The sequence below is a fragment of the Delphinapterus leucas genome, chromosome 10 (genome assembly GCF_059928025.1).
Source record: "Delphinapterus leucas isolate spDelLeu-1000000601 "Yukka" chromosome 10, BTC_Dleu_Yukka2, whole genome shotgun sequence".
Classification (NCBI taxonomy): Eukaryota; Metazoa; Chordata; class Mammalia; order Artiodactyla; family Monodontidae; genus Delphinapterus; species Delphinapterus leucas.
The window spans coordinates 32,873,177-32,897,447 of NC_143138.1; the positions used below are offsets into that span (position 1 = coordinate 32,873,177).

The 24,271-nt window shown below is 43.3% G+C and overlaps 1 protein-coding gene across 2 annotated transcripts in view; it reads right to left on the minus strand.

Moving 5' to 3' along the window:
• The window catches only part of BICRAL (BICRA like chromatin remodeling complex associated protein), an 83,323-nt gene that overhangs the window by 7,014 nt on the left and 52,038 nt on the right, over window positions 1–24,271 (minus strand). For both annotated transcript variants that reach the window (XM_022581924.3, XM_022581925.3), the window contains 6 exons: window positions 21,122–22,801; window positions 6,640–6,745; window positions 5,696–5,796; window positions 4,570–4,631; window positions 2,901–3,046; window positions 1,711–1,805 (listed from right to left, as the gene is read on the minus strand). In XM_022581924.3, the coding sequence (XP_022437632.2) occupies window positions 1,711–1,805; window positions 2,901–3,046; window positions 4,570–4,631; window positions 5,696–5,796; window positions 6,640–6,745; window positions 21,122–22,801 (2,190 nt within the window). The remainder of the gene's footprint in view (window positions 1–1,710; window positions 1,806–2,900; window positions 3,047–4,569; window positions 4,632–5,695; window positions 5,797–6,639; window positions 6,746–21,121; window positions 22,802–24,271) is intronic.

The window sequence follows — 24,271 nt, forward strand, 5'->3', positions numbered from 1 at the left end:
CTGTGTCACGTTTTGGTAATTCTCCCAATATTTCAAACCCTCCACCAGCAAAAAGACTACAACTCACTGGAAGCTCAGATGATGGTTAGCATTTTTTAGCAATAAAGTATTTTTAAATTAAGGTATGCACATTGTTGTTTTAGACACAACGCTACTGCACACTTAATAGACTGCAGTGTAAACATAACTTTTATTTGCACCAGAAAACGAAAAAGTTCATGTGAATTGATTTATTGCGATATTCACTTTATTGAGTGGTCTAGAACTGAACCCACAATGTTTCTGAGGTATGCCTGTAAATATATACGCTTTAGTTAAACACAAACACACACACATACATATTTATACTATATTGCATACGTGTATAATATAGTTCAGCTAATCTCTCAAGGTACATTTTCAAAGCTGATCTCAAATTAAAAGCCACTGGTAAGAGACCAATTTATTAAAGTCTGTATGATTTTAGAACTTCTAAAATCTCAGATAGGTTTGGTCTTTCCATCATTTTCTGAGATACCTTACTCCTTTCTCTAATTATCTGGTGTTTTAAAATTAATTTTAGGGGAGTTCCTCAGCGGTCCAGTGGTTAGGACTCAGCGCTTTCACTGCTGTGGGCTGGGGTTCAATCCCTGGTCGGGGAACTAAGATCCTGCAAGCCATGCAGTGCGGCCAAAGGAAAAAAAAAACAACAACTAATTTTCGTTTCTATTTTGGGCGCTGAAAATGCTCTGGAATTAACGAGTGGTGATGCTTGCACAGCCTTGTGAATATACTAAAATCCATCAGGCTGTACGTTTTAAAATTAAGCGTGATTTTTTTGGGGGGGAAATTATTATTGTAATATATGACAAAAGATTCATATTTATTTATTTTTTATTTTACATTTATTGGAGTATAATTGCTTGTTGTGTTAGTTTCTGCTGTGCTATGAAGTGAATCAGCTATATGCGTACATATATCCCCAGAGCCCCTCCCTCTTGAGCCTCCCTCCCACCCTCCCTATCCCACCTCTCTAGGTGGTCACAAAGCATCAAGCTGATCTCCCTGTTAAGCATGATTTTTATGACATGCTAGTGATCTCTCAATTGAAAACAAGACAAAACTAACATTTTTTTTTTTGGCTGCACCACGTGTCTTGCAGGATCTTAGTTCCCAGACCGGGGTGAAAACCCAAGCCCCAGGCAGTGAGAGAGCACAGAGTCCTAACCACTGGACAGCCAGGGAATTCCCAAGACAAAACTAATTTTAACACCTGTCACCACCTCATCTTCTCAGATATTACTCTGAACAATATTCAGCAGGAGTGTTGCCGGTCCTCTCCCACGTCTTCTGGTTGGTGAGAGGCAGTGGACAGCATCGGAGTGCGGATGGGGGTCAGGTGGTCCTGGTCTGTATTCTAGCTCTGCTAATTACACTGCAAACTTACTGGCTGTATGATGTTGGGCAAATTACGTAACCAAAGCCCTAGTTCCTCATTTGGAACCAGGAAAACGATAGCACTGACTCAGTGTGATCAACCATGGAAAGCATAGCAAATATAGCTGCTGTTAGTAGAAGATTCAGTCAAAGGTAAGTTTTTCTACAATTTTAAGTATCTGTGCCTTTTAAACTATGTTGGGAAAATGTAATTTCTTGAAGTTTTTCTCCCTGAATTAGTAGCTGTGACCTGTGGAGTTTAAGAAACAAACATGCTTGGTAGTGGAACTTTACCATGGCATCTTCCAGGAGCAGGCATCTGTACTTGTTAAGCATAGCTTGGGTCCTTTTTAGGAGCTGAGTGGCAACTGTTTCAAATTCATTGTCAACTTTAAAAAGAGAGAGAGAGAGAAAAAAAAAAGTAAGAGAGTGCAAATCACCCACTAGGTCCTTTTTTCCTTAGGACTGAAATGAATTATTCCTCCATTTTCTCTTCTTAGTTTAGTTCCCCCTTGGTTAAACATCATCCTTCTGCACTCCTGTCCCTCACTGTTCACTGGAATGTGATCACAGAAACTCATTTTAATACTAGCTTATTTTCACTCTAATTAGGAAACTAAAAACATAATGCCTTTAATTAAGATCATTTATAGAAGAAAACCACGTTAACACAGACCAGCAGCAAATATCAATGAACAGAGAATGATCTACTAGTTTAGGTGAGCTAAGCCTCCACTTCCTTCCAACAGCATGAAAAACTGAAACCGCTGAGACAATGAAGTCCTACTGTCCAGGCTGGGCAGACCAGTTTCACATAACGACACCAACTCGTCCGTGGCATCTCGCAGGTCATGGTCCTGTGGCTCTGTCCTTTGTCTGTCTGTCTCCAAAGGTCTCACATTTTCCACTTCACTCTTCTCAGAACCTCCACATCCCTGTTTAATGCTGGACGTGGACGCTCTTCCCTGGTCCTCCCAGGGAAGCTCACAGTGGATTGACTGCTGCACTCCCCTCAGAGACCCTGCTCTGGACTCACTTTGGAACCTCAAAGAATGCTTTTTGGGAGCTACAGGATCTATCTAATTCATAAAAGTGATAGTAGCAGCTCAGGGTATGTATGCATTCTATCTAAACGCAAGGACTGTGCTTGAATCACCGTGCACAGCACCTCGTCCAGGGCCGTCCTGTCTGCAGCCAGAGTCCACACAGTGCTCTGGATTCACTGCCCTCAAATGTGTCCATAAAATATTCGGTCATTTGGGTATCCCTCCAAAGAATGCTGAGAAAAATAAGTCACAACCCTAAACGTGGACTGGGAAATCAAGTAAATTGGGAAGAAGGTAGGTCTGCAATGAAAAACAGTAACCTGGCTACCATCTGGGGCTGACGAGGCTCTGGTTCTCCTGTGGGGTGAGTCCCCAGGAGGGCGTCCCTAGGAGGGTGTCTGGTGTCAAGGTGGCACTCTGGGGGTCCAGCCTGCTTACCTTTCTTCAGGTCTTCCTCCGTGGGCATGGAGCCCTGGCACACGTGGTAGGAGAGCAGCCTTTGCACTGCGTCACTGAGCGAGTGGAACTGACTTTTATCAGGTGTCACCGTGTGGGTTTGGTCCCTCTGTAACTGCTGGAGAATGCTGTTAAAGAGAAATTACCAATGGCAGTGTTGAGTCATGTGAAGAAATCTGATCACGATGGTTATTTGCATGCAAAGACAATGAGAGACACAGGAATGTTATTATCCATAGTAGAGCAGGTCTTTTTTCCCCCTCAGTTTTTTTGTTTTTGTTTTTGCAGTACGTGGGCCTCTCACTGTTGTGGCCTCTCCCGTTGCGGAGCACAGGCTCCGGACGCGCAGGCTCAGCGGCCATGGCTCACGGGCCCAGCCGCTCCGCGCCATGTGGGATCTTCCCGGACCGGGGCACGAACCTGTGTCCCCGGCATCGGCAGGAGGACTCTCAACCGCTGCGCCACCAGGGAAGCCCTCCCCTCAGTTTTATACTTCATACATCATGGTGGGTTTAGAGTTTAGTCTAACCGTCAACACAGGGGACTCAAACTACGACCCTGGCCTCAAAAGCATGGTGTTCCCCCCAGCCATTCAAGTGTGGGCGCTCACACAGACCTTGGCAATGCCTGACCATTGGCCAGCTAAGCTTATGGTAATATTTCTGTTCTGAACATAGAAGTTTATTTTTTTTATTTTTTGGACTAATAAACATCATTGATAGAACTTATTATAGACAGATAACCAAACAAAGTCTGTGTCTCAAAACCAGTGTTAAATCAATCTCAGCGTTGAGAGGAAGCAAAGGGGAGTCTAAAATCACAGGAAGTGCAGACATCCCCTAGGATCCCTGTCCTTCTGGATCCACGCTCCCTTCAGGGTCTTCATCATCATCCATGTTCTCCGCCATTGCACAAGCTTGCATGATATTGTCTTCTGATACAGAACAAATCATCCAAGGTTCATTGGGATTTCAGGAGAAATCAGATAGCTTGGCAGCGTGACCACCATGAATAAACAACAACTCTGCTGGCCCATCTTCTGCATCTTCCAGGGATTGTTCCTCTCCAATTTTACTTAAATCCCAGACATTCAGCCTGTGATCAGTGCCACTGCAAGCCAAAATGGTCTCATTGTGAGGCGACCACTGAACCTGGAATACTTCATCCTTATGTGATTCAAAGGAATGCAACTTAAGTTTCGGATTTCTCAGATCCCACAAGGCAACAGTCTTGTCAGCTGATCCTGTGGCAAGAAGGAACTCACTATAAGGACTGAAAGAAAGGCAGTTCACTTCAGCAGTGTGAGTACCGACTGCGTGGCTTGGTTGGACATAGGACTTTATTAAACCTTGCTTCTCCTCAGAGACCCTCAGGCCAATCAAAGGGTATGTGGTTGCTAAAAAGACAAAGAACTATTCTCCTTAAGAACAAAAGGGTGAACAGTAGGCTCAAACTACATTTGAGATATAGATATAGATATAGATATAGATAGATATATATATCTCCTAACAGAAATAAACTATAGGGAAAGATTTCCAAAGTATACTTTTAAAAAATATGTAGTATCATAACCTGACTGTTGTTGTATATTTGTTGAAGGTTAGGAACCTAGAAAAATGTTCAAAATGGGTCATTTCCGAAGGTAACTCACAAAGCTCCTTTAGTTAGCTGTTTTGCAGCAGGCCTCTTTTGTCCTCCCGAATGACTATCCACCTAAAGACAAAACACACCTCTTATTATTCCCTTTTGTAGAATAAGCAAAATACAGTTATACATAAAGGTCACTATGTTTCCAATATTTTCAAATCCTTATCAAGAGCAGACTCTAAGCATGCAGCATTTGCTATAATTTGCCAGTGTTGAAAAATGAAACAAAGAAATCCACAGACCCATGTAGCGAAGTTGCACTGTGTCAAGATTATAGAAAGCTGTACTATCAGCCCCTTGGCAGGACTTGGCTGTACCCTAAAGCCTGAATTCCCAACTCCCTCTACAAAGCTTCATTCTATTTTTGAAGAAATATATTTTAAATAACAACTCCATAAACATCTGAAAATTCAGTAGACAGTCCTTAATTCATCCTCTCAGTGGTAAATAAGGGAGCAAACACGTCTGAGCTCCTGCCCCATACAGTCCAGGTGTGTGACCTAGCAGAGGGCATTTCTTGGATCACGGTAAGGAACAAATACGCCTTACATCAGAACCTGAGAACTGAACCAGATCCTTCACTGAGTATTCCAGGCAGGCCCAGACTACCACAGATTTCATTAAGCTATTATAAGTTCGATGGAGAAGAGACTAAGGCCTTAGAAAACTGAAAACAAAAGGTTTTTTTCTTCTTTTTCAGACAAGCATGGGTTAAAAGATCATAGGGACTGACTACTTCACACGCTCCTGCAGGAAAAAAAAAATCTCTAGTATAACTAAGAGGAACAGATTCACTTTTGATAGGATAATAATCATGATCATTCAACAGCAAACTGCATTTTTTGAGTGCCTACGATGTGTTGGCTGCTGGTATACTATTAATTCATGAGGAAACGAAAGAAGTGTAAACATGTGAGAAATAGAACAGACACACTCGTCCTATAAACATTAACATCACAAGGCACGGCTCTCGGGGAAGGTTTTCAGTGAGCACTTTTGTGGGCACCAGGGTGACAAGGCCGACTGTGCAGATGACGCCAGACAGCCACTAGCGAACAGAAGGTGGTGCGACCACATTTTCTGTCAATCATGCTGAACATTGAGAAGAAGCTGTGCAAACTGTTTTCTACCTGCACAACTGGCTGGCCAGGAGATGATCCAACGACTTTTTCCTGCTGTGGTTGTGGGGTTCCTAAGGACACCGGTATAGCTTTGCTTCCAGAATCCTGTCCTATTAGAATGAACACATGAGACAACGTTCAACAGAAACAGTAAATCAGGCCCATTGTGCAACCCCTAGAGTCCAATGTACACAGATTACTGAACATTCTGAAAGGGATTTGTTTATCATGGGTGCTGGCTGTGAGGAAGGAGAGCAGGGAGTACATTTATCTACCAAAGCTCTAAAGACAGAGGTAAGGATTATTAAAGCTTATTTAGGTAATAAATAGAAATAAACACATAAATAAATGGTAATAAATAAAAGCTGCCAATGCTACAGTTTCAAATTATCTAAGGTCTAAGGAATAGGCCTCAAAGCAGTGATCTGTCAGTATTACAGAACCCCCAAATACTCACAACTTAAGAAAGGGAGGCCCAAATAGAGGACTGGCTAGGAGTGTTCATGCCGTCATCTTTTCTAGTACTTATTGAGCAGTGCGGGTGTTCAAAGCTTTAGAAGAAATGGAAGACATGGCCCACCATATTTTTTGTTTTTGACTGGGGTGGGGGAGTGTGGGGGGGAGATTCTAAATATACAAATACAGGATAGTTACGAAGTCGCATGTGCCATATAATACTAGGTTTCATTGTTTCTAAGCAGCACATTTTTTTCACATCATTTAATGTGTTGTAATTTAAATAGAAGTGCTTTTCTTTTCCTCATTAGTATATAAGATACTACAGATGCAACATGGTACATTATTTGGGTGGAAAGGATACGGAAAGAAGGAAGGATCAGAGTGGAGGTGAGGCTGAGTGGAAGAGATGCAGGATGAGGGATGCGTGAAGAGTGTCCCCTGGTGCTGGGAGGACTCGGACAGACTAAGGAGAGCTCACAACAGGGGCTCCTGACCTGGCAGTGCTGTGCTCAAGAGGCCTGGGATGGGCGCTTGTCTCAGGCCATCTGCAGTCTTGGAAGCAGAAATGGGGGAAGTCTGATTCAAACTTTTTTTTTGAGCCTGTGAAAAAACATTGCCAAGATGGAAAAATTAATATCATGATAAAAGCTTTAACAGATCACTTAAAGTGCCAACCAAGTCTGTTAATGAGTCTCCCGCATCACCTTCGGTTTAGCTTACAAAAGTTTGAAAACATTATTCGCCCATCACATTGGGAGAAGTGCAAAGAGTACCCTTTAAAGTCTACAAGCCTGCTGAATTTTCTTGACGCCCTTCAGGAGGGATGACTGATCCCAGCTGAGCTGATTGATAGCCGCTGCTTTCTCACTCCTGGAACTCCTGTGTTCATGGTGCTCAGATGCAAAGCTGAGCCTGAAACAAGTCTCTACCCCCAACAGTTTCTATCCTCAGTAATGCAATGTCACGCCTGCAAGGATTATGACCCTGAGTATCAGTTCCTACGTGGGGTCTGCAGGGATGCTGAGCACCTGGTCAGGGCCCAAGCACCAACCCCAAATCTACTGTCAACATTCGCTGTCTACTGTGTGGATGACCTAAAGGAAATCTCACCTCTGCCGTCTGGGAAAAGTAAGATGATAAAGGGTTTCTAAACTACTCCCAAATTTTAATCCTTTATGTTGTTACTACTTCACGGTGCAGTAAGTTCTCAGTTTTTCCTCCAGTTTTGTATTTTGTATACCAGCAGATGACTTAGAGTTTACTTTAACCACATCTCCTGTGACCTTGGCCTAAGCACAACGTGCCCATCAACCATTCACATGCGGCCGCTCGCACAGACCTTGGCAATACCTGGCCATTGGCCAACTAAACTCATGTTAATATTTCTGTTCTGAACAATGAATTATTCTAAACAATTAATTATCTATTTGGTCCTTTTTTCTAATACAGAAATGGAGATGGATTTGACATCAACCAAGAAAGACTGGAGGAGGTCAGTACAAAGTTGCAAACAGTCACTTTGTCCATCCTTCCACTAGCAGGGAAGGCCGGACCTGCACCTCTTAGTGAGAACACCATGGGGGAAAATCTCCCGGCCTTCACAGCATTTGCCCTAGAAGATAACTCCACACTTTCCTACTGTAGGGAAGCTCTTCACAAGAAGGACACCCGTGTTGTGAGGAGGCCTGGGGTGAACAGTGAGCACAGGCCTTCCTCACAAGTATTTCCAAGGGACGAACACTAGGGGCCACCTTGACCTAGTGGTTAGCATTCCGGGCTTTCACTGCCATGGCCCGGGTTCAATCCTTGGTCGGGGAACTGAGATCCCGCAAGCCGCTCGGTGCAGCCAAAAAGTAAATAAATAGGGCTTCCCTGGTGGCGCAGTGGTTGAGAGTCCGCCTGCTGATGCAGGGGACACGGGTTCGTGCCCCCGTCCGGGAAGATCCCACATGCTGCGGAGCGGCTGGGCCCGTGAGCCATGGCCGCTGAGCCTGCGCCTCCGGAGCCTGTGCTCCGCAATGGGAGAGGCCACAACAGTGAGAGGCCCGCGTACCGCAAAAAAAAAAAAAAAAAAAAAAAAAAAAAGTAAATAAATAAAAACAAAACTAAGGGCCACCTTGAAGAAAAAAACAAACAGGTAAAAGTTGGAAAAACGTGGTCTAACAGGGCAAGGCTATATTCTAGATGGGACTCTGAAATAACGAGATCAACAGATGAATAGATGAACCAGAATGAATATGTTCAAATGACCAAAATCCTCATAGCAGTGTTGCCAGGACACAACATTTTTGGAATTTCTTTCAATATGCCTAGTTCACATGAAACAGAAGAGTATCATCCTAATTGCTTAAGAGCACTCAAGTTTTTTTTTTTTAATAAATAAATGTCATTACCTAGCCTGATCTCCCACCTTATTTATCAGATATCACCTTGAATGATCCCTAGCTATTGAACAGACAGATAAAACGAAATCCATGCATACAAAAGTAGTAAAACTATAAGAACAGCAAGGAAGAAATCACCATAAAAGTCAGGAGAGGGGCTAGGTTAGGAAGGTACATGGAAGGGGGTACGTTCTGGGGTACCGATAATCTATTTCTTGAGTGGTTACATGCATGGGTATTTGCTTTATAATTATTTGTTAACTGTACATTTATGTTTTCTGTATTTTTCTATGTGTTTTTTCATAATACAGAAGAGTAAAGAGAAAAAAAAATACTCTGAACAATCTAATCTAATGTCAAAGCTTGAAAAACTGCCATCATTTAAGGGTATAAAGTACTGTTGTGTCTGAAAACAAGGTTACTAACTGTAGGGACACCTCTTGTTTGAGCAGGTTTTTTTGTTTTTTTTTGGCTGCAAGGTGGTCTTTCTCTAGTTGCAGCGAGCGGGGGGCTACTCTTTGTTGCGGTGCGCGGGCTTCTCATTGTGGTGGCTTCTCTTATTGCGAAGCACGGGCTCTAGGCGCGTGGGCTTCAGTAGCTGTGGCACGTGGGCTCAGTAGTTATGGCTCGTGGGCTCTAGAGTGCAGGCTCAGTAGTTGTGGTGCACACGCTTAGTTGCTCCGAGGCACGTGGGATCTTCCCGGACCAGGGCTTGAACCCGTGTCCCCTGCATTGGCAGGAGGATTCTTAAGCACTGCGCCACCAGGGAAGTCCTGAGCAGGTTTTGGTGTAAGTGTTTTACAGTCCCCTTGCCCACACCCACGTGGGGGTTGAACACTGGCATCAGTGCATTTTCATCTTTCAGCTACTGCCAGTACCCCTCACTGTGTCCCTCCCCTTGGGACTGGAATGATCTCCCCACCTCTTATGCTATGAGGGTAACACAGGTTGGGCGGGGCGGGTAGGGCCAGGATGGTGGTAGAATTGTAATCCACTGGGAACTTGGTTTGGTGTCCCCACTGGAATCTCCTCCATTCACTAGGTCTGTATGTTTGGAAAGCTCTGCTGCCCGAGGGATCTGCTCTGTTCCCAGATGTTCGCTGGTCACTGGTCACTCCCAGTCCCCTGATTTCAGAGCAGGACTTTTGTGTGTCTGGTTCACTGCTGTATCCCCAGCACCAGAAGAGGGCCTGACACCATAGTGAGCACACAGTAAATCATTGTTAAATGAAAATAAGTGAGTGAATTCCACTGCGGCATTAAGTCATAGGGGTCTGTACTTCCTCCTAGTCCAATGCCCCTGCCCAGGAGCCAGCAACTTTCTCTCATTCCCCCCAAATTTAGGTTGCCCCCGAACTGACAATTTTTCCAGAAAGGAAATATATCATTCAGGTTTTTTTTTTTCTGAACTCTTAGAGAAGACATTTTTAAAATTTTATTTATTTATTGCGCCAGGTCTTAGTTGAGGCAGGCAGCCTCCTTAGTTGCGGCATTTGAACTCTTGGTTGCGGCATGCATGTGGGATCTAGTTCCCTGAACAGGGATCGAACCTGGGCCCCCTGCTTTGGGAGCATGGAGTCCTATCCACTGCGCCACCAGGGAAGTCCCTCTTAGAGAAGACTTGCTCTTGAAATATATTTTCTTCACAAATAGAGAAGCTATTTAAGGATATTTTGTGGAGAACTTGGCTCCAAGAACTCTGCTCATATCAATGTACAATTTTAACTCTTTAGACCCTGTATTATCTTGATACCACGTGAATATACAGAAATCCACCAATGAATCAGAATACTCAGTATATCCCTATCCCCCTCTGTGGTACACTTTGTAAGAAGCCAACGACAAACTAGCAAGATGATATTCGTCAACCGACAGGCATTTGCTGAGTGAGGGAGGCCATCTGGGATCTTCCCAGCCCAAAGTCTCCTCTGGGAATTGCCCCATTGCCATAGAAATGGGTTGGAGCCAGCACAGTTGGCCACACAAAGGTCTGTTACCTGCTAGAGGGCATTAAGAGCTAGAATCCAGGGAACGAGCACCTTTTCTTCCCATGGAAAGTGCCAAGCCTGTCAGTGAGCAGCTTCTCTACCCAGAGGGGTGCTTTTTTCTATTTTGGCTCAGAGGGGCACTTTTTCCTAATTTGAACAAAGGCTCCATATAGAGCATCAGCTCTATACGTATAGAGCTCCGTATAGAGGCCCTTCGTGGCCACTTCCTCATGTTGCCCACGACTGGCTCCTCTGGTCAAGGGTGACTGAACCACGGGTGGGCCAATCAGACTCTCTCTCCTTGGAACTGAGAATTGGGGGAGGGGGAGGGATACCTAAGGGCTGCGGTTCTCAAATGCAGGTTTATAGCCTAATTGCATCAAGATCACCTGGGGGAGCAACTGAAAGACAAAGTTTCTGGGTTCCATCCACAAAGATCGATGCAGAAATCCAATGTGGGGCTTAGGAATCTATAAGTTTCAAAAGCTCTCCAGTTAATTCTGATACATTGCTAAGTTTTGGAAACCACTGCACTTGCCAGTCTGTTTTTGTTTTTTTGTGTTTGTTTTGTTTTTGCCAGTTTCTGTTAAACGCTTGGAAGACTGAGAGAGGACCATGAAGGAGAGAGGTGAGGCCATGCTATCTTGAAGAGGCCAAGGGAAGAGCAGAGAGCCTGGTCCTGACTCTTATAAAGAAGCTCCACTACACGAGACGTTCTCCTTTTTGCTAAATGTGTTAGGGTGAGTTTCTAGAGAGTTGCAGCCCGAAGTACCTTGACTAAGACATTTGGGTGTTCACCGTATGCCCAGCACCATGGTGACCACAGAGAAGGCAGCTGAAGGACACCACACACAGTCTTTGCCCTCTGAAAGTTTACCACCCAGAAAACAACCAGGCCCACCCAAACACAGTGTACCATATTATGGTGTCCGACCTCAGGCCCTCATGCATGACCAGCAATCCTCTTTTTCCCCTGGCCAGCTCCTTGCTTATTTTCCACTGAAGCCTATTTCATTATCTTCAAACCTGTAAGCCAGGTGAGAATTCATTCAACTTTCTACCACCAAAGCTACGACATCACCTGCAACCCCATTCATCCCTTCCCGCTTCTCTGTTACAGTGGAGGAAGCATCCCCCAATGCCTTTATACAAAGAATCCCACCAACGTTCTGGAATTCATATCCTTCTCCTTCCCATGAGCTTGGAAAAGAGCTCAAGCCTTTCCCGTATCTTATAAAAACCACACCCTGACTCCACACATCTGTGGAGCTACTGCAGGGTCAGTTACTGTCATTTTTCTGGAAGTTGCCTGTGCTTATCACCACACTCCCCTACTCCCCTTAATCTATTGCAACTGGCTTCTGCACATATCACTCCATGGAGACAAATCTTACCAAGGTCAACAACTGCCTCATTGTTGCTACATGTGTCAGAAACATTCCCATCCTGACTTCCACCCACTTCCCAGCAACACTCCACTCTGTGGACACCATCCCTCCCGTCTGCCTCATTTTCCTTTCTGAGCTTCCAAAGCTAGGGGTTTTACGCCTCCTCTCTGGAATATTCTGAGTCTTACCTGCGGACCCCTCTTTCTGTGTCCACCCCCTAAGTGTGTTGGTGCTCTCTCCTGGCTGCTCCTCCTCTACTGACACACTCTTTCTGATCCGTTTCATCCACTCCCACCGCTTCCATCACGATATATATGCTGGTCAATCCCACTTCAGCTCACAATTCACTCTGCTTCAGCACATGTAGCTGTTGCCCATACAACTTGGTTGTCCCAAAGGTACCTCACCCTTGACAAACAACCTACATTGAACTCAGAACTTCCCTTCAAATCATGATTTCTTCCCATGTTCTCTATTTCGGTGAACCTGGGTGTCACTGCCAGAAACTTCTGTGTCACCCTTATTCCTCCACTATAGCCAATCAATCAGAAGTTCGATCTAACCTGCCTCAAATCCATTCACTTCTCTCCATTTCTTCTGCCACTAGGCTCAAGTGGGTCTGCACTATTTCATGCTTACGTTACGACACTGGCTCCTGAGCCCGGCATCAGGGTCCTGTAGCGTTTAGGGCTCGCTTACCTTTCCCACCTAAATCTTCACATCTCACTTGAACTTGTTTTCCTTCTCCTGCAGAACCACGTTCTCTTCTCTCTGCAAGGCTTTGCACTTGCTGATTCCACTGCCTGAACATTCTTTACTCAGACCCTCTCTTGCTGGATAACTTCCTTCTCCCATAGTAGGGCTCAGTCAGAAACCACTATTTCGTGGAAACGTGCTCAAACCATCCCATCTTGGTGAGAGGCTCCTTTTCGGAGCCTGGTGCCCTGGGCTGCTTCCACCAGAGCACTTAGAATACTGTCTTGTGGCCGTCGGCTTATCTGCTGCCTCCTGCTCTGCAAAAGACTGTTGCATCCCTGGGACTTGGCCCAGGGCTGGCTCCGGCAGCTACTGATACACTGTTGAATGAATGAATCAGTGAAGGAAATATTGTACCTGGTGGGCAGTATAAATAAAAAGTGCAGAGGGGAGATCAGTGGAGGGTCCGAAAAAGGCTTCATTCTTTTAGGGGCTTTAGGTGCCCTGAGGGAGGAGAAGCATCTAGGCCAGATAGGAAAGGACATTCAGTGAATGCCCATCAGCAAAGGCTTGAGGCTTACGATGAGTCTGGCCTGTTCAGGGAGCCATGAGGGGTCCTGCCTGGCTAACCTGGAGCAGTTCAGCTTGAGAACCTTAGCGGCCAGGCTGGGCGTTGGTACTTTCTCCTGTGCAATGGGAAGCTCCCAGATGATTTGGTTCAGGTCACCAAGCAAATGTTTTAGGAAGATAAATGTGGTGGAAGCCAGACTTTAGGGAGAGTCTGAAGGCAGATTAATCACCCAGACAATTGTTACAGCTGTCTAATTACAGTACAAATGGGCCTTGGAAAACATCTACCCAGCGGTCCATTCTTCCTCGTTTGCACTTCAGAATCACTTGGGGAGCTTTTGAAAAATGCTGCTGCCTAGAACCTTTAATCTAGACCATGTAAATCAGAATTTATGAAGGTGAGGCCCAAGCATCCATATTTTTACAAAGCTCCCCAGATGATTCTATTGCATTGCTAGGGTTCCTCATTTTCAAGAGAAAACTAGGGCTCAGAATGTAAGATAGGAACTTAGATCACAAAACCAGTCACTGGCAGAGGAGGACCTGCAAGTGAGCTCTGACTCCTATTCCAACTCTTGTTTTCCCCATTATACTGCTTGCTGTCCCTCTTAAAGTCTAGCTCAGGGTATAGATGTAGAAGAGAGAAATGGGAAGCAGTGTGGTAGAGACAGCTAGCTGGTGGAGTCTGCCTTTACAGCAATTTGCCCACGCTCTGAACCTCCATCTCCTTGACTGTGAAATGGGAACAGTAATGCTACTTGTAGCCCCGAAGTAAGGATTAGAAATAATACAGATAGCCCCTGCCTGTACCAGTTAATAATATGATCATTATTTTCATTATTATTGGGAAGAACGGATATAAGACATTCAAAGAAGAATTTGTAGGATTTGTAACTTATTAAAGGTACAGAGGAAGAGGAAAAAACAAGAACATCTAGATTATGAAGTCTGGGTGTCTGAAAATACAGTGCCTCCACAGTAAGGTAGGCAGGCTGAGCTGGATGGGGAAAGGAATTAGGGAGGGGCAGGGCGGGCTGGAGACTTCAGTGGTAATCGCTTAGGAAATCTCACAGGGCAAGGCAAAGCGCTGCAAAGCACCAGTAGGTGCTGCTCTCAAGGAATTTAAAATCTACTAAAACTTTTAGTGATCTAAAGAGATTTGGACTTAAAATAATTTGTTTACTTTTGTTTGATAGTCTAAACTCTTGCAAACTGTCTTCTTTGTCACTAACTTTTGAAATATTAATCCATTTAAAAGAAAGTTTAAATCCTGTAAATGACTCTCTGCATTAAGAGATTTAAATTCACAGGGCTCCTTAGAGACATGGCTGATTCTAGGTCTGTGGCAAGGTAATCACAAGACATGCCTACAATATCTTGTGCTTCAAAGTGCTCAAAGGAGGTGGGGATGTGTCAGAAGTGTAAAGTCAGCTTAAGTAGGCCTCCACTGACCAAACCTGGGACAATATAAGCATCAAAAAGAATAATGAAAGCAATAAATTGCACTGTTAACTTTAAAGAGAATACATGGCCTTTTGGAGATATACACTAAAAAATTACAGATGAACTTATATGTCCGCTTTAGCTTCAGAGTAATACTGGGCAGGGGAGACTGAGTGGGGTATGGATGAAACAGGAATAGCCATGAGCTGGTAAGCACTGGAGCTGATTGAGCATGGGGTCTCATTATCCTAACTTGTCTTTATTCGTGTTTAAAATTCCCTGTAATAAAGTTTTTAAATTAATGCAAAAAAACAACTATGATTTCATAGTGTTAAACACACACACAATGTGAGAAGAAAAAGCTCTTTTTTATGGAAAAATCCCAGTCAATAACAGTAGATAGGATAATATAACTAGAAAATCATTTTGCAACCACTAATGCAATATATACCAATGGAGTCAAATCACTGGGTGAGAGGCCGGGAAACAGGAGAGTTACGTGGTCCCAAAGCACCATCCTAGAGATCATTTCTTCCTTATATGGGAACAAGATACCTTTGAATACCTTGAGGAGAAACCTGGCAGGGGGCCACCGTAACCAAGTGCTCACATCGGAATCACCCATAATGGGAAAAATCAACATTATGTGCCAACCATTCAGCCAGAATCTAATCATGAGGAAACAACCAGATGACACACTGAGGGCCACCCTACCAGACAACTGATCCAGGCTGCTGTAGCCTCAAGAGATGTGACAATAAATGAAATGAGTGCTCTCTGCTTTCTAGCGTGAGGCATTGTCATAAAGGACATTACTGGGTCAACTGGAAGAAATGTGATATAATGTTTTAATGTTAAATTTCTTGGGGGTGATAGTAATACTGAGATTGTGTTGAAGAAGGTCTTTGTTCTTGGGAGATACCTGCTGAAGAATTTAGGGGTCAAGGGTCATACCATTTGCAAGTTACTTTCAAAAGGTTCAGAGAAAAGAGTGTGTGTGTGTGTGTGTGTGTGTGTGTGTGTGTGGAGAGAGACACACAGAGACACACACAGGGCAAATGTTGCAAAACATAAACAACTGGTGAATCTAGGTGAATAGGTTCACGGTACTCTTCCAACTTTTCTGTGGTTCTGAAAGTTTTCATAATGGAAAATGTGGGGTGGGGACTTAAGTTCGCTCTTCAAGAAGCTGGTTACACTGGTTGCCTGCAGGCAACTGCGTGCCTGGGGAACAGGAGGAAGGAAATTTTTCACTGTAGTATACACCTTTCTGCACCTTTTGAATTCTGAACCAAATAAGTGTATTATCTATACCAAAAATAAAGTTTATATTTAAAAACTCATTGTTCTCTAATATTAATGCTTCATAGTATCAAAACTTGACATATTAAATTTCTCCAAATAGATAAACACTGTAGGCCCCTGATAATGGTATTTGTGTTCATTACAATGTTCTATAAAGTAATTTATACAGAAATTATAAAAAGAGTCACTGTAAATGTCTCTGGATGTCCTAGGAGTTTAAATGTTAGATGACACCTCAGCACTATTTTTCCAACTTGTGTTGCCTCCAAGGCTGTGTCTTCCTTACTCCAAAACACCTGATGCTTTAATTGTTCTGGAAAACCTGCAGCAGAACACCCAGGACATAATGCAACTGATCTAGTTCCCAATACTCTCTGGCATTAAAAGTCACAAAAACTACTTTGGAGCTGCCAGTGTAGGCTTCTTGTTACCTTTGGATAGTTGAAACTTTGGGGAGTCAGAAAGACAGATTTTTTTTTCCCCCCTCATTGAAAAAAAAAAAAGGAAAAAGAAAGGAAATGACCATGCTGTGGCTGATTATGTATAATTGATTATAATAAACATAAAGCAGATCGATATATATAGATATAAAGTAATCCTCAAGTTCTATAATTAAGTAAAAACAGGTATGGTGTGTTGCAGAGATAAGTATATATGTGACGTTTGTGCTGTATATGCAGAGGACATATCTGGGGCAAGAGAAAGAACCTAGAAACAGCGGTGGCCTCTGGAAGAGGAAGACTTACTTTTCATTCTGAACTATTCTGGGACTGTTTCTAGTGATTACCAATGGCATATTTTACTTATTTTTGCAAAATGCATCAATATGTTGATAAATGCTGTCCAGGTATCACCTCCTCTGCCTGGGGTAAGTTTTTAAAACTAGAAGAAAACAAGAGTATCTGTAATTCCACCACCCAGAGAACTGCTGTTAAGGGAGCAGTACATTTCCTCCTAATCAAGTTTCTGGTTGTTTTGTAAGCAAGAGGGTTTTCTATTTTCTAGTTCACCATATTGTCTTTTAACATCTTTCTAAAAGAGAAAACAAATTGCTTATTAAATATTTTACAGTTAAATGTGCATTTTAAATATTTCACATTTAAAATGTCACTTAAAATGACTTTGTAAGCCTTCCCCCAAATCTTTAATTATTTTTCAGAAACATTTAAAATGGCTACATAATATACTTCATTATATCCAATAATCCTCCTACTATCGGAGAATTATTATATTGGGTTTAGAACACTTTTTTGCACCCAAAGTATAGAAGAATATCTATCTATAGTATGCTATATTTGAGTAAGAAAGGAGGGGAAATAAGAAAATATATATGTAAGGAAATAAGAAAATATACATGTATCTGCTTATCTGTGTGAAAAAAAACAGAGGATAAATAAAGGAGAAACTCGGGCTTCGCTGGTGGCTCAGTGGTTGAGAGTCTGCCTGCCGATGCAGGAGACACGGGTTCGTGCCCCGGTCCGGGAAGATCCCACATGCCGCGGAGCGGTTGGGCCCGTGAGCCATGGCCGCTGAGCCTGCGCGTCCGGAGCCTGTGCTCCGCAACGGGAGAGGCCACAACAGTGAGAGGCCCGCGTACCGCAAAAAAAAAAAAAAAAAAAAAAAAAGGAGAAACTAATGATATTGCTGAAAATAGGTGATGGATGAGAACTGGCAGGAAAGGATGGAGGGAGGGGTGGGAGCAGGGAGAAAGGCCAGGGAGGAGGGAGACTGCCCGGCACACTTTCTGCATAGCCCTGACCTTTGGGACCATGCTAATGGTTCACTCATTCAAAAGAAATTAAATAGATAAAATCAACAAGGGTAGTGGGAAAAGAATTCTAAAATGAAACACAAACAGAAACAAGCAAAAATATAGTTCAAAAGAATAGCATAACCATACCAAGGGAGGAAAAAGAAAGTACTAACTCTCGTAACTTTTGAATACAGTATTTTTTTAAAAATTTTTATTGGAGTATAGTTGATTTATAATGTTGTGGTATTTTCAGGTGTTGAACACAGTATTTTGACTATACACCTTTAGGTTAAAGACAGAATGTAAACCAATACTGAAGTCTGAAGTAGGTTTGTTTTTCACAGTGCTATGAATTAGCAATTCTAAAACTATTTTCTTTGTTTTCTAGGATTGGGCAAATAAGCAAATATATTGTGGGGCAGGCTTTCTCACTGTTAGAAAAGAGAGCTACAAATACGGAAAAGGAGACTTGAATAATGAACCTGGTGGTACTGGATTAGAATTGAAAGTATTAGTATGAACTCATGGTTTTTAATATAGATAGATAGACAGCTATAGATGTTGTGTATGTGTAAATACATATAAGTCCCAGCTGAGACAACCTCAGTAGCAATGAATATGTAGTGCTCAGATCTTGGCTTCTAAATATTGTTCTCCACTAGAAGGAACAAGGTCCCTCAAGTGGTTGATTCCAGGGCAGGGGCAGGGAAAGTGAAAGACGAACGTGGAACATCATGTTTTGCCAGAAATTAAAGGAAGTGCTCAAAGCACGATGGAAACATGTCAGAAGGACCAGCAGCCAATATGGAGGGTTGCCCAATGGCATCAAAGCAATTTGAGCATCAAAATAAATGATTGTAACAATTTTTAACACATTAAATAAAATAAGAATCTATGTGTCCATACTGGCATAAGTAAAAGGGGGAGACAGAAAAACTCTTCCTTAGAGTAGAATGCCAACAATTAATGTAGAATAAACAATGGAATTAGAAAGTCTCTATTTGGTGACTGTCACAGTAACAGCTGATTTAGTAATAACTGATTCAGTCAGGAATTATCAATGAAAGCTTAAACTAGTGTGTTCAAGTTTGACAAGAAATTGGATATCTACGTAATCTCAGTGTAACTCCCCGAAGAAACTTATTAACTATGCACCAGACATCACATGAAGCAGACACCATCTTAAGCAAGTGTTCAAAGTTAACATCACCAGGAATGTGACAAGGTCACATCGTGAGGACACATCCATCACCTCTGTGGCAATCCTACCAAAAATGTATAATCTGAATCTAATCATGAGGAAACAACAGAGAAACCCAAATTGAGGGACACTCCATAAAAAAGTTGCTTTGACTCTTCAAAAAAGATCAAGGTCAGGCTTCCCTGGTGGTACAGTGCTTAAGAATCTGCCTGTCAAGGCAGGGGTCACAGGTTCAAGCCCTGGTCCAGGAAGATCCCACACGCCACGGAGCAACTAAACCCATGTGCCACAACTACTGAGCCTGTGCTCTAGAGCCCGAGAGCCACAACTACTGAGCCCACATGCCACAACTACTGAAGCCCACGTGCCTAGAGCCCGTGCTCTGCAGCAAGAGAAGCCACTGTAGTGAGAAGCCTGTGCACCGCAATGAAGAGTAGCCCCCACTTGCTGCAACTAGAGAAAGCCTGCGTGCAGCAACAAAGACCCAACACAGCCATAAATAAATAAATAAATAAATAAATAAATAAATAAATAAATATCAAGGTCATGAAAGACAGCAAGATGAAGAAACTGTTTCCAGGACTTCCCTGGTGGTCCAGTGGTTAAGACTCCACGCTTCCACTGCAGGGGGCGTGGGTTCGATCCCTAGTTGGGGAAATAAGATCCTGCATGCTGTGCGGTGTGGCCAAAAATTAAAAGAAAGAAAGAAAAAAAAAAAACCTGTTTCCAGTTTAAAGACATGACAACAGAATTAGGCAGTGATCCTGGGTTGGATCCTAGACCATAAAAACAAAACAAAATATAATTTATTCTCTCTTGCTGTAAGGGACATTATTGGGAAAATGGACTAAATCAGAATAGGGTCTGTAGATTAGATGTTAATACTGTAATAATGCTGTTTTTCTTGGTTTTGATGACTGTACTGTGGTTATGTAGGGGAATGTCCCTGTGCTTAAGAGATACACACTGAAGTCTGAAGTGTGTAGGGGTCAAGAGGCATCATGCCTGCAATTTACTCTCAAAACTATGTGTGTGTGTGTGTGTGTGTTTGTGTGTGTATGTGTGTGTGTGTGAAAGAGAGAGAGAAGGATGAAACAAATGGGGTAAAAAGTTAACATCTGGGGAATCTTGGTGAAGGATATATGAGAATTCTTTACACTAGTCTCGAAACTTTAACTTTTCTATAAGCCTGACGTTATTTCAAAACACAAAGACACACACACACCTTTGACACCAAAAGTAATACAATGAACAGCCTTGATTATAAATAATCTTTGTTTCCTTAGGATTCTTAGTGGAATTACTAAGTCAAAGGTATACAGTTTTAAAAATATTGATATACATGGTAGAGAGAAGTTTCTGAATTCTTCTAAATGTGGAGAAGAAAGGCAGGGAAAATGGAGGACTAAGGAGGGTAGACCACCGGCAGGGGGTTGGTGGGGAATTGGGTATGGAGCTGGAACTACAGAACATGCTAAGAATGAGTGAGAACCAAAAGCCAGAGGAGTTCAAAGATCGGCAGATGGGGTGAAGGACCAAAGCTGATGACCCTTTGAAATGCTTTTCAGAAACATAATCCTTAACAGATTGCCCTCAGTCATTTACCGGCACAATGCTCTGGTAAGAGCAGGCTCAGGTACTTGGTCAAATCCATTGCCCTGGATCCCTCCCTCCATATGCATCCCTCTGTGCAGGCCAGTTACCCACTGCTGAGTCTCACTGAGTCCCGGAGCCTTTCAAGTTGGCACCCAAGAAACAGCTGCGACTTTCCTACCCAGTCCATCCAAAACAAGCTTTCCTTTTAAATGCCTATAATACATTCCATCAAGTATATGTCTTAATATTGGCTCTTATTAAGTATTTGTCATTTGCCAGGGACTTTGCTAAGTGCTTTATATAGATTATCTCATTTAATTCTCCCAATAATTCCATGGGATAGTAGTATTACTATGTCCACTTTACTGATGAAAAAACTTAACCTCTAGAGAGGTTAGTTAAGGTAAGACTTGCTCCACGTCATTAAGCTTAGATTCAAATCCATGAGTCTCCACTCTAAACCACAACACTATCCTGGATAAAACATTTTAGTTAAGAAGAAAAAAGGCAATCAATAGTAAGTTGAACATCTTAAGATAATAAATTGGGAGCCTAGGATGAAAATTATATTCTATCAGATACTCATTCCACTCTTCCATTCCGTAATCAACCAAACATTTGTTTGATATTATCATTTGTTTGATAATATTACCTGACAGAAGAACTGTTGCTGGCTTCCTGCTCCAGGTGTGTTATTGAAGGTGCTAGTAGATTTGGAAGAAGGAACTGGAAGACGATGAGACACACTGACCGGTACTGGAGTCCTGTTTGGCTGGGTCAGCTGATCTCCCGTAAAGTTTGATCCTGATGCACCAGACTGAACCGCAGCCCCAAGACTAGGATGGGCAGTGCTGGATGAGCTGACAACAGGGAACCGACTAGGTCCTGACATGCTTGTCACCGAGGGCATGGCGGCGAAGCCAGGTCTTCCTTGGGAGACGCTGCTCTGCCCAGGCGACAGGTGCAAGACGGTTGGCGATGCCTGCTGCAAGGGCATCTGCCCACCAACGATCTGAGGAGAGGCATGATTGACTATCACTGGACTTCCAGAGGCGGTGAACGTCTGCCCAGACACTAACTGGACGGCAGTATTCTGGTTGTTCAGCATCTGTCCAGAATATGGTTGGTTGGTCCTGAGCATGTTGGAAGAGTTTCTGTTCAACATGACATGCTCTGAGGTCACTTGGCCAGAAATGAGCTGAGAGGGTTGAGTCTGAAGAAGTTGCCCATTTATGGTCTGGACGTGGTGTACCGAGTTGGAACTGACGGAAAGGCTTGTAGGTATGAGGAACTGACTCTGGGGTGTGTGAGGCTGGCCCATGGGAGAATGAATAACGATACTGCCCCCAGCGCTGCTCACGGCCTGCGAGGTGACTGGCTTCCTTGTGTTCTGTTGGTTTACAATGTTCACTGACATGTGCGGACCAACCACTGAGCCCTGGGGTGAGCTCGCAGAGGCAAACGAGATCCCTGGCTGAACATGGTGCTGCTGTATTCCCAAATTGTTCACATTGTATGTGTTTTGCTGACCCATTTGGATAGGCTTTGGCTGGATATTAATTGGGACTTTATTTGAATTTGGTGCAAGACCCCTTTGTATGATGATGTTATGCACAGGTAAAGATGTTTGGAAATTTGTGCTATTAAATGGAACGGTAACAGGCTGTGCTACTGGACTGGAACTGGAGTTCCCAAACAAGGAGTTGCCATTAGGAGTCTGTCTGTGAACCAGAAGCCCTCCACTCACATTTGATGGGGCTTGTTGCCCACTACCCTTTAATATGATTTGAGATCCATCTAGGTTATTAATAGTCATCATGGAAGGTTGATTACCAAATGACCCAATTAACTGTATTTGACCAGAACCACTAATCTGACTGTTATTAGACAAATGCTGGCTGGGCACACTGATCCCCACGTGGTGCATAAAGCCATGGTGCACACCCACTGTATTGCTTGCAAACGATGTGCCAACAGGCACATGAGTCACCCCTATAGGCTGCAGCGCCTGACCTGAGTAATTAGAAATGTTAGAAGCCTGAGTAAAGGGTGCTGATGAAGAGGGATGAAGCTGAGCTTGTGCAAACTGTTGGCTTGAACCTATACTGGCGTCCAGATATGCCTCTTCTGCCAATGTCTGTTCAGTGATATTGGCCTCCTGCAAGGATTTCTGAAGAATGTCGAAAGGTTGGTCCTCACTGAGATCGGGAAGAGGAGAAGACTCAAGTTCATCTTCAAGAAACTGAAGGCTACTTGAAAGTGGCAGTCCATCACTGGGCCCTTCTCCAAGCTGGCTGCTTACAGCTTTGAGGGATGATTTAGGATCAGCGTTCTAAAAAAATAAGCAGGATGTTACATGGCATATCTAACCTTGGAAAGAGATTCTTAAACAAAAATCTCATCTCACTTTTGAAAATGAATAAAGCATAACAGTCTGCTTTTCAGGCACAACTCTCCAGACTGCTCACCTCATTCTCTTTTTTTTAAATAAATTTATTTTTATTTATTACTTTTGGCTGCGTTGGGTCTTCGTTGCTGCGCACAGGCTTTCTCTAGTTGCGGCGAGCGGGGGCCACTCCTCATCGCTGTGCGCGGGCCTCTCACTGCCGCGGCCTCTCTCGTCGCGGAGCACAGGCTCCAGACGTGCAGGCTCTGCAGCTGCGGCTCATGGGCCCAGCTGCCCCGCGGCATGTGGGATCCTCCTGGACCAGGGCCCGAACCCGTGTCCCCTGCATTGGCAGGCGGATTCTCAACCACTGCGCCACCAGGGAAGCCCTGCTCACCTTATTCTGATACTTGATTTCCTTAGGAATGATGTTTAATGTTGTTTTTGTAAGTATATGCATTCACTGCTCTGATAAAATTATTATAGGAAACAGATCAATAATGCCAACATACTCATGGCTACCTGGAGTTTAACTTTATTTTTTAGATAGTGGCATGGCTTAATTTTTTCAGGATTGCTCCCAAGTCCAAAGCTTGAGTGGGACTCAGCCTAGGGTATGTGCGTATCCAGGACACAGCGGTGTCTAGTTTTTTGTACCACAGGAGTAGATGTGAGTTTTGAGAGTTCCGAGTGTGGTGTACTAGAGGTCCAGAAGGTATCCCAGATCCAGGCTTGACTTTAAAGGTTTCTCGGAACTCCCCTAGTTCTAACCTGCCCCACTCCAGGCAAAATCGGCCTGGATAAAAACAAACTTCCCATATGAAATGAGTGAATAGTTATTTGATTTCTTAGAAGTTATCAGCTTATTATGATGGTTTAAAAACCATTTCAATGTCCTATGCAAGAGTAAAAGTTGGTCAACGTTTGTCAAGCGCTCACTTCTGCGTTTGTGTCTGTCCGTAACGAGTCCTTAAGGACTGCGCATTCCAACTAGAGACAACAACACAGGCACATGAAGGGAACTGAGCACAGTCACTGACAAATAAGAGACACGCTGCTGGCCAGCAGTTTATCATGGGATACGTCAAAATTATAAAAGAAAAAATAAATGGAATCAGTCGTTATTTAACATAAGGTGAAGACAATGTGAATATCCTTAACACTACTGAACTGTACACTTTAAATGGTTAAGATGGTAAATTTGTTGTTATATATATTTTTAACACAATTAAAAATTTTAAAAAGATGAAGAAAAAAATCAAAAATAGATCAATCAAGTATAAACAGTCCAGGACTTCCCTGGTGGTGCAGTGGTTAAGAATTTGCCTGCCAATGCAGGGGACACAGGTTTGATCCCTGGCCTGGGAAGATCCCACATGCCGCAGAGCAACTAAGCCTGTGCGCCACAACTACTGA